The 17,724-nt window shown below is 37.3% G+C and overlaps 1 protein-coding gene across 2 annotated transcripts in view; it reads left to right on the top strand.

Moving 5' to 3' along the window:
- The window catches only part of ARHGAP15 (Rho GTPase activating protein 15), a 470,287-nt gene extending 455,588 nt beyond the window's left edge, over positions 1-14,699 (top strand). For both annotated transcript variants that reach the window (XM_087920289.1, XM_026717802.2), the window contains one exon: positions 12,656-14,699. In XM_087920289.1, the coding sequence (XP_087776415.1) occupies positions 12,656-12,833 (178 nt within the window). In that variant the 3' untranslated portion in view covers positions 12,834-14,699. The remainder of the gene's footprint in view (positions 1-12,655) is intronic.
- Positions 14,700-17,724: the final 3,025 nt, after the last annotated feature.

Below are 17,724 nucleotides of genomic sequence, written 5' to 3'. Positions count from 1 at the left end.
TTTATAGTTGTCTCAGTTCTAATCTGTTTTTTCCCTCACTCTCCACTTAAAAGAAAGAAAAGGATCCTTTAAAAATTTAATTATTCAGCATCCTTCCATCCATTCTTTCTGACAGCAAATGTTATCCAGTCCATTCAGCTAACATTTCAAAACAAAAATTTGGAAAATAATACTAATACCACAGCAAAATTATCTTCTCCTCACCATAAAAAAGAAAGGAAACAGATGGTAGATTTTTTTAAAAAATGCAACCCAAAAATTATAATAGAAGAAGTCAGCAAAACGCAATCAATGACCTATTGAAATAAAGCCATGACAAACTAGGGGGAAATGCATAAACAGGCCAAATAAATTGAAGGAGAACCTGAGGAAGGAGAGAAGGAAAAAAGGCAAGGGGATATGAGAGAGTTAAAACATTGAGAAATAGAAAAAACTAAAGAAAGGATGGAGTAATTTTGGCAGGGATGAATAGATCAAGCAAGAAGAGAGCAAACCACTGTGCATGGATAAAGGAAGACTAGATTTACATCTGTCTGTCTATCTATCTATCTATCTATCTATCTATCTATCTATCTATCTATCTATCTATCTTATCTATCCCTATCTATATCTATCAACTATCTATGCAGAGGTACACATACACAAATACAAATGCTAACCAGTAAATTGCATTATTTTTATGTGTTCATTCCTAACTCCATTTATCCACTTTGTCCAGTTTCCATATTAATTTGCATATATGTTTGATTCTATGCAAATTTCAAAACAAAACACATTTTTCTACATAGAGTTGCCATGCAATACGAAATTCAGAACATATTTTCTCTTTCTTTATTCTATCTTGGATTATGCATTTTTAAATGCATGTTCAAGCCCAGAATATGACATTTGCGCAAAGTACAAAATCTGATAAATAACTGATCCAATTCAAAAAATTTTGTCAAGGGAAAATAGATTAAGTTAATTTTTATAGAAATTCACACAGATTAAATTCTTCCTCCATTCCAGACGCAGACAAGGGTTCATGAAGTGAGAAGGAAAATCAAAGAGGGATGGGATAAGACAGCATAACACTGAATTTGTGGCAGTTTTACAAAAATTACTCAGCCTCTCCAAGTATCTCTAAGACAGTCCATGAAATATTAGGGGCCTTTCCCCCAGATAAGAGCAATTGGCAAATTGGATGATGAAACGCCTGAGATTAAACAGTTCAAAAATTGTTTTACTCTGCAGACATGTAAAAAGCAGAAGAGTGGCTCACACATCTCATGTTCTATCTTCAAAGAACAATATGAAGAGCACCCACCAGTGTCCAAAGGAAGTGAAGATGCCATATATGTGCATATGATATTTTTCATTAGCTCATGGATAATTGAGAAGTTCCTAAGTATTTATTATCTGTTCACTATTAATTACACTCCACCTATCTTTAGATAGAAAGTCTATCACTTTTACAGCATTCTTTAAAAGCTATATTTGTTCTTTGGTCAGTTTTCTAGAGTTTTCTCAGGTTTTTTATTTTCTGGAATCACTCTTTCAATGGGCAGTGGTAGTATAATTCACAATGGGACGTATGTCTGCACCCAATCCAGGTGAGAACCCTTTAATAAATTGTGAAATTAAAAGAAAAAAAATCAATCTGATTATTGTTTGTTTATTTTAAATGACCTACCAGTTAAACTTCTGAAATGGCCTGATGAAGAGTAATTTCCTTGCAAAATACACTTATTGGAATCTGGGCGCAAGTACAATATTATTTCACTATCTCCAATAATATGCTTAAGTTAATAGATTCATTCCAGTTGATAATGAACAGGACAGATAACTAGCCACCTACCACTGACCTTAAATCTAGAACTTCCTCAAATCTGCATGCCCATTGATCCAGAAGATATATATATTCTAGTAGGAGGACCAAGTGTCTAAATTGGTTGAATAATGCTATTTCCGTGTTAATTCCACTCATTCAGTACAACAAACTTACCTTAACCCATCAGGTAAATGGAAACCCATGAGTTTGTAGAATTTAACATTCTAATTAAAGCCACACAGCCTCACCCACCCACTGGGAGAAGGAATGAAAATCTCACATCCAAGGAGACCACATTCAGATCTTGGTTCAATCTAGAATGGTCCAGGCCAAGATATAAATGTTTAGCTTCTTTTACCCTGAGTTAGAAGAATCTGACCTTTTTAAGTTCCCAAAATCTATTACAAAAAGACAATATACAAATTAATTTATGAGAAAAAAATCAGAAGGGTTATATAAAAAATTGACACCAGCTGATTACTATCATACAATTCTAATGATTCCCAAGCATTTTGGCATATGATGGGTTAAAATATAATTTACAAAGATGAATTGCCCATTTCTACAGTTGCTTACTTTACAACAGTTGTAGATCGCAATAGATGCAGGGAACTGATTTATACCAGACCTGCTATCAAGGTGGCCAACAGAATCCATTTGAGACAATTAATCAATGTATTGAAAATAAAATCCCTAAAAGTGATTGTATCCCAGCCAAGGTCTTTACAGGGATTGGTTGTTTCATTGAAAAGTGGAACAGCTAGCCTTCAGAAGCTGTGGGTTCTGGAGGTTTTTAAGAAGATATTTGTCTTAATTTTCAAAGACAATACACAAGCAAACAAAACATAAAACATAAAAAAACATGTTTATAAAAAGAAGAAGAAGAGATTTGTCTTCTTTTGTCTGGAATGGTATAGGGTCTCCTGTTTGGGCAGGGGGTTGAAACTCTAAGATCCCATCTAACTCTATTCTTACTGCCTGTCCTCTTTACATTCATAGATAACCCTATTCATATCCTACTTTATAAGAAAGGGCAAAAAGAAGATCCTATTAATTTATCATCCAATTGGCCTTCTAAACTTAATAAAATATTTGCCTAATTTCTATATGAAAAACTTTATGATTGACTAGAGGAGAATAGCATCCTAAGCATAAGAGTAAGCCAGGTTTAGACAGGGTAGATTAACAACTGATCAAGCTATGGTCTTATATCATCAGATAGAGAAATATACCCTTGATCTATAAATTCCATTGCATGTTGCCTTTCCAGATTTAAAATCACTCTTTGATTCTATTTTAAAAAACTCTCTAGAAGAATTGACCTTCCTCTCACCTCCTACAGATGGAAGACTCCGTTAGCCTTTGAACTAGTATAAGTCTGAAAGTTAGATACAATGCTCAAGGTCAACTAACTAATTCACTTTCCTCAATCTGGGTTGGTAAACAATGTGGTATCCTGCCCCACCACTTTTTAAATGTTGATGTAACTTCAATAGTTCCATACCATAATAAGCTAGATTTTCATTGTTCTAAATGCCATTGGCCAAGAGGCAATATCCTCTTTTATCCTAAGGATGTGGCTATCCTCTCATACTTGGTCATAGAGTTGAGGAGAGCTTTCAAAGCACCTTCATTCATACTAATGTGTATACCATATTGATAATCAGCTGCCAGAGAATAAAATATTTGACTTACGTCGCAAAAGGAGGAGAGTACCATCGGACTATGAACATAACAACACTGATCAAGTAAAACTCTTTATCTACTCTAGGTATAACCTTTCATGAACTTGGGAGACCAGATACCCATCTAGATTGCCTATTCCAACTGGCTCAGAGAAGCAATCTTTTTCAGTATTGGGAAAGGAAGTATACTTCAGTTACCCTGAAACTTTATGAGACCAACATAATGGCCTTATATATTTTATTTATTTGTATTGTTTGCCTCATGTCTTTGTATTTTTGTTCTACGTTGACTGGCCAAAGACATAATAAAGAATAAATAGACAATGTGAGATATGAGGGACCCTTGATGCCCTCTGAGCTTGGTTGTTTTTTTGCAGAAATTTCATTCCTCAAACTAGGTCATATCCTCAGCACACTGATATTACCTAGTTGAGGAATGAAACAGAGGCAAGAAAACAGCCAAGCTCAGAGAGCACCAAGGACTCCTCATTTCAACCCTGAGCTACCAATATTCTCCTTTATCAGTAATGTGAGTTATGAACTGATAGTTCAACTTGCTGTTCTGACCCAAACCTTGTTCCAAGTAAATAAACACCAAACAGAGATAAAAGCAAAACCTGGACACAGGCTCCTCTGGGACCTCTTCATCCCTGCTGCCAGCCTCCACAATCTCCAAAGGCAGCACTCCACTCCCTGATGGTCCTGGCCCCATCCTTACATCACATGCAGGCCCCTCATCTAAGTCCTCCCTCTCTGAGACCTCAGCCGTCCTCACCTGCTGCCGGCAAACCACAACACTTGCTCAGGTAAAGCATACAAACAGCATTCTTCTCTAGTCCCAGTCTTTTCTAATTCAGCAGCTGGTAAGGCAATAAAAAGGGAAAAGATCCCTTCATGTGCATCAGTCTGAGTGTGCATCCCCAAACTATTTCCCCAATAGGTATTTACTGACATTGACATGACCACCATCCACCTGTCCCTTGCGAAATGAAGTCTGGGAGAAAATGACACAGAACAGCATCCGTTCCGTCTTTTATTGTTCCATGGCCTAAAATGAAATGTTAATTAATTACCCCTGGCATCTTTGCTATATAGCCAGTCAGACTGGATTTAGAATAGTCTTTCAGCATTTAAATAAACAGCATTCCATTTTCATCTGAAACCCCAAGAGTGAATATTTCTTTTTTTCTTTTTCTTAGAAATCGGTAGTTAAAAAGGAAGCAAATATCACCATGTCCACTGCAGGTAGCATTGAAATTAAAGAAACAAGGATTCGGTATTGTCAATTTTGATTAATAGCCTTTCATTAATAAACATCCTGTTATTCATTTTCCACCTGCAGTTGCTGATGTTCCCTGGAATCAATTAACTCATATAATTTGATTTATTTTTACAAAGACATTTTTGGATGTGCTGCGCTGATGATAAAGCCTTCTGGGTTTGCCGTTTTTGATTCAAAGCGAGATTGTTACCTAAGTGCTTTTTATTTCTAATATTGTGAGAAAATGTGCCTTCAGGCAGTCTGGAATTAAAAGAATGAAAGAAAACTTGAAAACTTAAGACTGAATTCGGGGAGAAGTATCAGTTGCCTCCTGGGAGGCAGGGATTTCAGTGCCGCATAAACTCTGCCATTCACTGAGTTGAAAATGACAAAAGTCAAGAATAAATAAGCTTTGTGACTCTGTGGTCAAAAGAGGTAAAACCTGATGATCTGGGCTTCTGGCGACAGATAAGACCACTCTGAATAACAAATCAAACAGTGTAAGGAACAAATAGGTGGTTTTTGCGCTCTGGGAGGAAGAAGCGTTTTAAACACTTCGCTTGACTTACTTGTTTTACTTTCCTCCCTTCCAATCAGTTCTTGAGTCTTGGTGAACCTCATGAGACTTGTTACATGGAAAGGAGATGATCATAAAAAGAAGGGAAAAATATTGCTTTCCCTACTTATACAAACATGTAGCCATGTATGCTGTGGTTCCACAGCTGGATGGTTGAAATCCAGCCCCTTCTGCTGAACACTTGGATTCACCCAGGGATGGGCTCCTGGAGGTACGGAGGGGTTCGGGAGACCTCTAGCTAAGATACTGCACAGTTCAGAGAACCCCCAAATCCCACTCCTGGCTGGCCCCATCCACCCTGCCCTGCCCCTCCCAGGAGTCCCCATGTGGCCTATTTTGGATGCAGGTAAGTTCAGGGCACATGCGAAGGCTCAGGGTGGGTGAGAAACAGGCCTCCCTGAAGTTCGGGAAGGCCAGAAAAGGCCTGTTTCTGGCTTCCAGAGAGCCTCTGGAGCCCTGGGAGGCTGTTTTCACTCTCCCAGAGGCTCACAGAAAGCCCAGGGAGGGCAAAAACGCCCCCCATGGTTCAGGAGGCTGGCTAGGCCATGCCCACCATGGCCATGCCCACCCAGCAACTGGGCAGAGAACCCATTGCTAAAATTTTTGAAGCCTCCTCCTGGATTCACCCCAAAGATCCCTTTATTCCCTGTGCAGAACCAAAGGTGAACCCAGAAGAGACATTCTTAGTTAGTTGATAGACAACATTGCTAATTTTCAGCTGTTTAATAGTTCAATTAATAAACAGATAACAGATAGTCAGAGTTGGAAGGGGTCATCTAGTCCAACCCACTGCCCAAGTGGGAGACCCTATACCATTTCTGACAAATGGCAGTCCAATCTCTTCTTGAAAGTCTCAAGCGATGGCGCTCCCACAACTTCCAAGGGCAAGCTGTTCCATTGGTTGATTGTTCTCACTGTCAGAAAGTTTCTCCTTATTTCCAGGTTAAATCTCTCCTTGTTCAGTTTCCATCCATTATTCCTTGTCTGGCTTACAGGAGCTTTAGAAAATAGCTTGACCCCTTCCTCCCTGTGGCAGCCCCTCAGATATTGGAAGACTGCTATCATGTCTCCCCGGTCCTTCTCTTCACTAGACTAGCCAAGCCCAGTTCCTGTAACCGTTCTTCATATGTTTTAGTCTCCAGTCCTCTAATCATCCTGGTTGCTTAATTGAATAGATGCATACTATCAGAGTAATAAATAAAATCTTATAACCTCACCTTTATCATCCCAAGGTAAATAATTTCAAGAGTATATGTCTCCATCAGTAACCAATCCCTAGATAAATCTTTACATTGCAAACTAGGTGATCTGGAGTGACCTCTCTCATGCATCCAAACACAGGTAAAAACTAATGCTCCATGCAGTCCAGCTGTATGGTCAACCTCCATATGGATTGAACAGTGGGCAGGAGTCTACCTTACTCCTAGATTAACAGCATTGATCTGTTCATCAAGCAGCATCCTCTATCTCAAGACCAAAATAGGCAGGATACTATCACTATATTTGATATAGCAGAGTTTGGTGACACATTACCTACATTAATCAGGGCATTCACTGTTCACTATACTGGCCTGGGCAGGTTTCCCCATTCAACCAAATATGCGTATCAAATACTTTTATAAGCCACCATTTCATAAGAAGAGCCGCTTTGGTTAGTGAGATGGGCAGCATTAAAAATTAAGAAATAAATAAAATCACCACATCTATCAAGATTTTGGAATCCTTGCATAAAATTTCCCAATATTTTGGTTTAACATCCATTTTACCCTTTAGGCTACCAGCAAATGAGAGCAAAAAAAACAAATATTTTGAAAATAGTGATTAATGCAAAATTGGTTATATTAAGTAATCTTAGGGTGGATAATAGAATGATTAACCAGACTGATCATTAGATACATGTATATTCTTTTTCAGGCAAGTTCTGAATGTCCCTGACTATTATTAAAGTTTTTTTGGGTCTTCAATGGCCTTTGCCTCCGTTAACTTGCTTATTTAATATCGTTTTGTAGAGTAGTGCATATTATCAGGTTATTTTCCAGTACATTTGGCACAGTTAAAGTATTAATATCAAGTTTATTCCCAATGAAGAAAACAAAGTCTGACTCCTACCAGCAGCTTGAACTATCAACAGTAAATTTAGAATTGATAGGAGATCCAATTCATTAGGATTGTCTAATGTCCATAATTTTTTCCATTCGACATGGTATTGGGTTGACAAGATTCCAAATGTTGATTCATTTGCTGGGGCATATTTGCCTCAAGATTGAATGCTTGTATATCTGGCCATAGAGACAAACTTAAATATGGCTCTGTTTATAGTTGTTTGGATGAGGTGGGAATGAGGGCAACTTTTGCAAGTAATTGTTATTCCCATAAACAAAGAATACTGATTTTAAAACTGAATCAGAATATACAATGATTGATTTAGTAGGAGTGTTGTAAGGTGAGATAAATTCTACTGAACATTGTACTTCTAGGATACATGAACAATTTTGTTTAAACTATACAATATAATAGACAGTTAACGATCATTACATACACACACACACACACCAAAAAGTCACTATCAGGTAACTTCTTAGGTGCTGGACAAAGCCAGCCAGTAGGCAAGACTGTGCAATATGCTGCCATTGCTGCTAAGCTACTACCCATGTTTCCACATAGCTATCTGTTCCTATAAATGCATTCATATTGTACATTTTCTAATGGAGAAGAGGGGAAAGAGAGGAAGAGAAGAGGAGAGGAGAGGAGAGGAGGAGAGGAGAGGAGGGGAAAGGAAAGGAGAGGAGAGGAGAGGAGGGGAGAGGAGAGGGAGGGAGGGAGAGAGAGGGGTGAAGGAAGGAAGGAAGGAAGGAAGGAAGGAAGGAAGGAAAGAAAGAAAGAAAGAAAGAAAGAAAGAAAGAAAGAAAGAAAGAAAGAAAAGAGCAAGGGGGTGGGAGGGAGAGAAGGGAGGAAGGAAGGAAGGAAGGAAGGAAGGAAGGAAGGAAGGAAGGAAGGAAGGAAGGCACTTGAGTCAAGAATAGGCTTTTCTACTGCTTGCTTTCCTGAGGCTTCTAAGAGAATTAATTCAATGAATCTCCGGGAAGTATAATATATGCAAGCAGCCCAAAGTAATCAAGCTCAGTGCAAGTTCACAGGCATTCTTAATCCAGCAATAATGGTAATAACTGGTATACTTCAATCAATTGTCCCTTCCCTTCAATTGTCCTTCAGCAGCAACAGTTTGTTATGCTCTAGTACATCCTCCTCCCACATCACTTCTTGACAAGATTGCAGAGAGAGGCATAAAGGGCCACCATTAAAATTAACTTGACTAATATACTGTGACTGTTAGGTGGGGAGGATAGAGGGCGAGTGGAACAAGCAGGAAAGGTGCAGGAGATGTGAGCCTATATCTGAATGAGTATATGGAGAAAATTGTGTGGTGGGAAAACAACATCACATATCACATCACACTGTTTCCATTCTGTTTCACAACTGGAGATTCATACCATTTGTGGGGGCATTAGATGTGATTTTATTAGAATTGTTATAAGACTTTTTTTTAATATGAAAAGTGCAAATTATTGTTTGCTAACTGCAGCTCCTTGCTCAGAAGAGATCATGTCTGAATTTATTTATTTAATTTGTATTCTGCCTGTGCTAGTTTTACCAATAATTCAAGGTTTGCGAACATAGCCACACACCTTACTCCTCCTATTTACTCCATAAGCATAACCCTGTGAGAGAATGACTGGCCAAGGTTACCCAGCTGACTTTCATGGCTAAAACAGAACTTGAACTCTCCCATTTTCTAGCCTGGTGCTTTAACCACTAGACCAGGGGTGTCAAACTCGCATCATCACAGCAGCATCATGTGACATAGTGGGACTTTTTCCCCCTTTGCTAAACAGGGCAGGGGCAGAGCCAGCACGTGGCACATCCAGCCCACGGATCCCGAGTTTGGCACTAGACTAAATTGGCTTCCCTGTGGATGATCTTCTCAAAACAATAGTCTTGATTTATAGATTCTGTAATGTTTTCAAGGAATCATTACTTTCCAACTTGAAGCATCTAGAGAAGCTTTTTCTGAGCCTGGAGTAGCTTTCTTTTTTTCTTTTTACAAAAAAAAAAATACTTAATCAAAGGATAAATTGATGCTCAAAAAGGAATTCCACATTTTAATTTAAAAAAATTACAATCAGGTCAGAGTTAAAATTTAAGTTGTAGTGAATTACTTTAGGTTGCTGAAAATATAGTAATACGGCTGGACAATTTTCTATTTAAAACATGCAGAATTCTAAGATATACAAACTTTCAGTGTGGGAAATGGATGTAGCTAATATAATTTCTGCACTCAAAAAAAAATATGGAAAAAGTCTAACATTGTGGAAATGTTAAATGCTTTGAAGGGGAGAAAACTAAGGGAAAAATCCTCAAATCGTCTTGGGAAATATATTCCCAAGTATATTCAGTGAAAACGGAATGCTGGCTTCTATTCTGTACCATGATGGGGGTGGAACATGGGAAAAGATGATGAATGAGGGAAAAAAGATGGCCGTGTATTTGGAGAGTATGATCTCGGGTTTCTCTTCTTAACTACTAATTTCTAAAAGCGGTCATACTTTTGTCACATAAAATAGATTAGACCAAGACAAAATTCTTCCTGTGATTGTTCATTTGTCTAATAAAGAACCTTCACTATTTAAAATTTAATGACATTGAGAAACAGGTCTGCCAATTTTTAGTGGACTGTTTCTAGGTAAAGTTAAAAGTAGATCAGTCCTACTGAAATCAGTGCTACTTAGGTTCATTCCTTAAGTCACATTGACCTCAACAGATGTGCTTTAAGTTTATCTAAGTTTGGGATATACTTCTGCTGAGGAGTTAAGAGATGGCAGGATAAATTGTGCGATGTGCCCCCCATAATCCATTATTTCTTTTTTTTTTAAATAAGGTTTCTAGTAAGATTGTTTCTTCTTCTTCTTCTTCTTGTGCCATATCCATCATCGGAAGTTGACAATCATGTTGGCAATCCTATTTTTATCAACCTCCACATGAAAAAGTGCTGCTGAGTTTTGCCAAAACCAGTCCCTTAGATTTTGAAGCCATGATGTTCTTCTTCTGCCTAGACCACATTTGCCTTCAATCTTTCCCTGGAGGATTAAGTGAAGTATGCTGTATCTTTCCAGGTGTCACATCGCATGTCTGAAATATTCTAACTTTAGCTTTTAAATGGTTTGGATTATTTCCCTTGGCTTTCCCAGGTGGTTTAAGATTATTTGAACAATGTAACTGCCTTTTTATACCAAGTGCTGTTGTTCCACCTGACACAGTTCAAAATACTGATGATTGGTATTAGAGAGCCTACTTACTTGGCCATGGAGGCTCTTGAAATGTTGATTGCATTGATGGTGATTTATTCAGGCTTTCTCTCATAGTTATGCTCAGTAGTTTCAATGAAATGGGAACTGATAGAGACAAATGTATTTATTACTAAGTTGGAAAAGAAACCTTGATAGAATTTCAATACAACCCCCAAAACCATTGCTGATGAAAAAGGACACTAGGATAGGAATTTGGCTACAATATCTGGAAAATTGCACCTTGGCATTTGCATATTGGAAACATGTAAGGCAAGTGGAATAAAATGCTCTCTCACAAACACACACATACACAAAATAGAAAGAGTTTGGTAGTTGTCTATCTCTACTCTGATTAGTAGATCAGTGTTATTATTACCCTTCTGCACAAAATAATCTATGGAGAATATGTTGTTTATTATAAAGATGCTATTTTTTAAAGTAAGTAATATTTAAAGTAATAATTAACCTGATTAGTGCCATATGGAGCGTATTTTTTGTAACAGACACCAAGGTTACAAGCAGTAATGCTCCCTATTTATATTAGCCCAAAAAACCACCCAACAACAGCACTAAATTAAGTGTCTGAGTTTAGAGAATGTGGCAAACTTGAAATATGAGAAACTTTTATCATAAGATCATGCTCTGTGCATGATTACTATGCCCAGTGGTATGATAGAGACCTTTTTGTAAGACATGAAACAGATGATGTAACTTCTGCCATTTACTGAAATTTCTGAAATATGTATTTTAAGATTTAGAGGGGAAGGAAGCCTCATTTGTATATATCTTCAAGGGAAGTCAGTAGGTCATTTACATGCAGGCAATTCTTTTATAGCATTTACAATTTTCTGCAACCCAACAATATAGTGAAGTGAACCTATGGTATGACCTAAGTCTTCACCCATCATGAGGCTGGGTTGCTGCTGAGAGATCAAGGAGCACAAGGATGGATGCACCACCCATTTTCCTGTTCTACTGAAAGGCATCAAATATGACCAGTGCTATCTTAATAATGTACACTGGGTCAAACCCAAACTGAAGCTAGACCCAATAATTCATATTTATAATTATTCACAGTTGCCAATTTGAAATGCATATATTGTAGTGATGTTAATGCAGGCAAGTATGTCAATAAAATTTATTTATTTTGCCTAATTCTACCCAAATGTACTGCATTTTGCCAGTAGCCAAGTCAACATATAGATAGTCTGGTTTCAATAGAAAGAGGTAAGAGCGATACACCTAAAATATCAGGTAGATTTGTTATTTATCAGTGATGAAAGAATATTCTTCAACCGAATCTAATTCTTCTCAATTTGTGCACTTTTGTGCACACACACACACACACCCAGAAGGTTAAAGGATCCTTGGGATAGGGTGGTTGGGTGAAAATGTCCACAAAGGGGGAAAATGTCACAATATGTCACATGACAGCAACTTGATGCCACGAGTGTGACACCTGTGTCCTAGATCCACAGCTTCTGCATCATTATTAGTTAAAGGCTATATGGTTAGGAAGGTCTTTGTTTAGCTTTGACTGATGCACCCATTAATGCACTTCAATTCTTTTTAAAAAGCATATTACGTTATACAAAAGCACATCACAACACACAAAACATCCTCCCAGAGTGCTAAGAGGAAAGAAAAAAAAAGCCTTGGGGAGAAAAATTCTGATTTTCAAGCCCATAATCAGCTTTACATAAAGATGGAATAGCAATAACAAAACATATATGGGTAGGTTCTGATGCTTGTGAAGCAAAAATTATTTTTGTCTTAGTTCTGTCATCTTGGATCCAAAAATATTAAAACCTCTTTTCTCCTTTCTCTCTAATATTTCTCTCTAATATTCTCTCTAATATTTAAACAAAAAGTCAGGCTGTAATTAAAGTATCAGTGGAAAAATAGCACTATGGTCATGATCCATGTTTGGATTATCTTTTCTTTCCTTTCTAACTTTTTTTTTCTTTTTACCAATAGGATAGCAGCCAAGGAAAAGATGAATCTTATGTCACCCCAAAGTTTAGGAATTGTTTTTGGACCAATTCTCCTTCGACCTGAAAAAGAGACAGGATCCATGGCAATCCACATGCTGTATCAAAACCAATTGATTGAGCTGATGCTAACTGAATACACCAAGATCTTCAGCTCTGACTGACAGACCGGGAATGTTGTTGAACATGTTCACATCTGTCTTGATACCTAATATTTTTACATTTCTGTAAACATCTTTTTGAAATATTTCTTTTTCTTTCTAGTGACAGATGCCTCATTTTGTGAAAACTTAGTGATGGTTTTGTCTTTACATTTCCAAACATTGAAATAAAAATACATTGTCAACATTTGCTTATATGTACTCAGAATTAACTCTTTGAACAACTCAGTCTTTGACAGTACATTTTGCCTTTGTGCATGTCTTTGTTTATAGCCAAAAAGTTGACTATATGCCTAGGCCTGGCAGATCAGATAGCTGGAAGCCTGGTCCTCAAGAAGCCATTAGATAGATATCAGTCCCATTTGTAACAAAATACTATTTGTTGGTGAGCAAGAAGACCTGGCATGTACTATCAAAACTTGGTTGAGCAAGAGTGGGAATACTGTCCTGTTTGGATATTATTTCCTAAATTTCACATCCTTTGGCAGTCCTGATTCCAAGGCAAAGGAGCGAAAGTGATAATGATTCTTTGGTATACTGTGGCAGTGGTTGGAGGTTGTGCTCTACACAGTGTGAATGCCCATTTTTGAGGCTGGGCTGTAGGGTCAAGCTAGGGAATCTGCCTAGGAGAATGTGAGCTCTTGGATTTTCTTCATAACTTGATATTGGCTATTAGTACTAGAGGACATAAACCACATAAACCAAAGTTCTTGGAAGAGTCAGAAATGTATTGTTTCCATGGCAAGTATGGATTGACCTAAATGATAACTACTCATAAAGTAATTATTTAGATCTGCTCTTCATGTCACAGTTATCATTTCAAGATCCAGAAATGGAGGACATTGTAATTAGTTCTTTAAATGATCAGACCACTTCTTTTCTGATTGAGGTCTGGATGACATTCAAATGCCACAACCACACTCTACAAAATTTGGAAAAACAATTAAAATGACCTACCTCAGATGGGTGCTTTGGATGTTCAGCCAGGTATCTTCCCTGCAATCTAGCTGGCAATTCTAACCATTTCTGGAATTCAAAGGTGGTCAGGACTCTAGATGTAACACATGATTGTCCCAAACTGGCCTTTTCCCCTATCTACTGATGCTGGAATAGTTTCTGGTTTACTGAGGAGGTCCAGAAATGAAAATGTGAGAAAAGATGCTAGAACTAGTGATGGAGTACTAAAAGTAAATTTAACAAAATATGGTAAGAGCTAACATTTTTGCTTTCATCGTAAGAAGTATCAATACTTCTATATGTAACCACATCAGTAGTTTTGAGACCTAGCAGCTTTTGTTAGTGTATCCCACTCCATTTGGTGGGAGGGATTACCAGGATGATCAATAGCAATAATAATAGTACTTAGACTTACATGCCGCTTCTTAGTGTTTTACAGCCCTCTCTAAGCAGTTTATAGAGTCAGCATATTGCCCCCAACAGTCTGGGTCCTCATTTTACCAACCTTGGAAGGCTGGAAGGCTGAGTTAACTTTGAGCCTGGTGAGATTCGAACTGCCAAATCAATCTACTGTATAGGCTGCATCTAGACTGAAATTAATTCCTGAACTTTAGTGCTTTAAAGACAACTTAAAATGCCCAAAGTAACACACTGCCCATTTTAAATTGCCATCACTTTATAAAGTTTTATGGTTTCCTTAGTTATGTTGTGCTCTATAGGGTTTTCCTCAGTTATTACTGTGCTCCCTGAGATGTTTTATTAGTGAACTATATTAAGTTATTTCAAACACAAAGTTTTTCTAAAAGCTTTTTGTATGTCTTTAGAATTATTTGACTAGACTTAAATCAATTTATGCATTGATAGTTTTAGTTGTCATGGATAAACAATAGGATAATAAATTATTTTACTTTTAAATGTATGGTTTCTGGTATAACGTCCCTTACTATATTTTGTAAAAGTATTCCACCAATAAAATGTAGGCTTCCCTTTGACAGCTTTTTAATCAAGTTCAAAGAAAATGAATAACATTAATCCAGTGTGCTAAAAGACTGCCTGCTTATCAATTCGTTCATAAAATGAAAAATAGCACATGAAAATGCAGGATTTGAGAAATTAAAAAAAAAAGATACAGGATTAATGCCAATATTTGCTGCATGTGAAAGATACATCTTATGTCATATTTAATATTCAGGAATTACAGCATCATTACCGAGGACCATTTTAAACCTGTTGTTAATGCTATTCTGTGGATCAAGGACAAACTTTGATCAGGAAGCTCCTGATTCATTAAGTAAGTTCCAGCCTTAGGATTAATAGTTAAGATATATAAAATCCACAAGTGCCAATAATAAGAATAAACTGAAAACCAAGAAAACGGATGACTATTCACTATGCATTACAATATCCCTGTAGTGATACTGATAGATTATATCTCTCCTGCAGTAATGGAGACAGAAATTTAAGTCAAACAAAGAAGAGCAACCAGGATGATTGGGGGACTGGAGGCTAAAACATACAATGAATGGTTGCAGGAACTGGGCTTGGCTAGTCTAGTAAAGAGAAGGACCAGGGGAGACATGATAGCAGTCTTCCAATATTTGAGGGGCTGCCACAGGGAAAAAGGGGTCAAGCTACTTTCTAAAGCACCTGTAGACCAGACAAGGAATAATAGATGGAAACTGAACAAGGAGAGATTTAACCTGGAAATAAGGAAACATTTTCTGACAGTGAGAACAATCAACCAATGGAACAGCTTGCCCTCGGAAGTTGTGGGAGCACCATCGCTTGAAACCTTCAAGAAGAGATTGGACTGCCATTTGTCAGAAATGGTGTAGGGTCTCCCGCTTGGGCGGGGGGTTGGACTAGATGACCTACAAAGTCTCTTCCAACTCTGATTATCTGTAAACTGTTGAAAAAAAGAAGCATGCATTGGCTGATTATGCAAAACACAATCAAGAACAAGCATTGGTGCCACTTAAAAAATGGAACTTATTGGAATGTACAGGAAACAAAACATGAATATCGAAATAACATAATAAAAGCACAAACAACATGCTGGCATGGAAAAGCATTACAGGGTTAATTTTTACAAAAAGATTGAGGGAAAGTGGGTAAGATAAAACTGGCAATGACAACTAAAATATCAAACAAGAAACAAGAAACTGAAGGCTTGATGCAATCAATGCCAGAATTATAAAATCATCAAATGATTCGAAGGGCAGATTTGTGTAAAGAAGCAGAGGAAATGGTAGATAGTTAGCTAGTACTAAGAGATTGCAAGAAGATTGCACAAACTGATTATTAAAAAAAACATAACACAAATTGCCAAAATAATTCACTGAAAATTTGTAAAAAAAAATATGCCAATAATCAAACATTGTTGGGAACATTGAATTGAAAAAGTAATGGAAAATGAGCAGGTTAAACTATTATGTGAGTTCTACATACAAACTACTAAAAAGTCTTGGCTCATAACGCACCAGATATAATTGTGGTTGAAAAGAAGTAAGTGGGGATAATTGAGGTGGCAATACCAGGGGACAGTAGAATAGAAGGCAAAAAAAATGAAGAAGATAACAACTGAAAATTGAAATGAAAAGATTATGGCATAAACTCATGGTGGTGATCCCAGTGAGTGTTACTCATGTGATTGTGCTCAGAAGATCCTGTTGATTCTCACTTAAGTGGAATCAGATCCTTTAAAATGAAATTGAAACAAAATGCATAGTTAGAGCGATATACAATAAGGCTTAATCAGGTTCCTTAGAAAATATTTTCCTTTGCTTGTAAGTCCTCCAGGTCATGGAACAATGTTCCTTTTAGATAGATCCAACTGAAGATAGAGTGTCTGGCAGTGCAGAATATGCATAGGAGACAAATGTGTGTTACATGACCTTCAAAGGAAAAAGAATCCATTGTTCAAAACAGTTTAGTCAGATCTGCCTAAGTTCAGCGTGCTTATTGATACACACATTTTACTTGCCCTGAAGTCAGGAGATTTGAAAATCATATCTATGTGGAACAACCAAGAGCTCTGGGGCTTCTTGTAATCCTTTGCCAAGTTTCCTACTGTCCATGGCCTAAGTTCCAGAAGCATCTTGTTGGACTTCTAGAATATCTGATTTGTTCCTACCCTGAAAACTTCTTCCCCTGGAAATAAAAACATAGTTGGTGAGGAAGAAAAGAGAGGATGTTGGAAGAATTAAAGATAAGATTTTTAAAAAGAGGCAATCTATATCTCTTTCCATCACTTCCTTTGATTGCACTAAACAATTAGCATCTGGCTTCTGTTCAAAGACTATTCCCAATTTCAGGAAAAAGCCTGCTCGAGAGGTTGAGCCTCCGGTTTTCCTGTTGGTTTAATAAGTCTGTGCATTGCATACCTTCGGATGTCACTGTGAAATTGGGATGCATGAAATTTCTTAACAGGATTGAAAGCAAGTCATAGCATTGGTCAGACTAGGACAGGATTGGGAAATATGGCAATTTGATGACCAGTGGACTTCAACTCTCAAAATTCCTGAACCAGTCATTCTGGGCTGGGCGTGAACTGAGCCATAATATTGGATAAATGATTTGACCTCACCTAACTACACAGCTAAGAAAAGGCATATTACATTTTAGACTCAGGAAAATATGTCCTCGAGAATGAAGGAATTTTTGCTTTTTCGCTGTGGATATTTTAGTATGAGAGGAAGGAGGGGTGTAAGTTTTGCTCATCCTTTTTGCAAGCCCTTTCATAGTGGTTGAAAATCCATTTACAATTATTTTCCCTACTGAGTAACAGCTATATCTTTATATATTAATATTTATTTTATTGTAAGCATTTCTAGGCTTACCATTTAACAAAATGCTTGGTGCAGCTTTTAACAAGAATAAAAATCAAATCAATGCTACAAAGCAGGTCAGATGAATTGTACAAAACTATCCACAATCT

This window comes from Pseudonaja textilis, chromosome 1, assembly GCF_049901715.1.
Source record: "Pseudonaja textilis isolate UNSWEBS1 chromosome 1, rPseTex1.2, whole genome shotgun sequence".
NCBI classification, from domain to species: Eukaryota; Metazoa; Chordata; class Lepidosauria; order Squamata; family Elapidae; genus Pseudonaja; species Pseudonaja textilis.
This window is presented reverse-complemented; position numbering and strand designations above follow the sequence as displayed.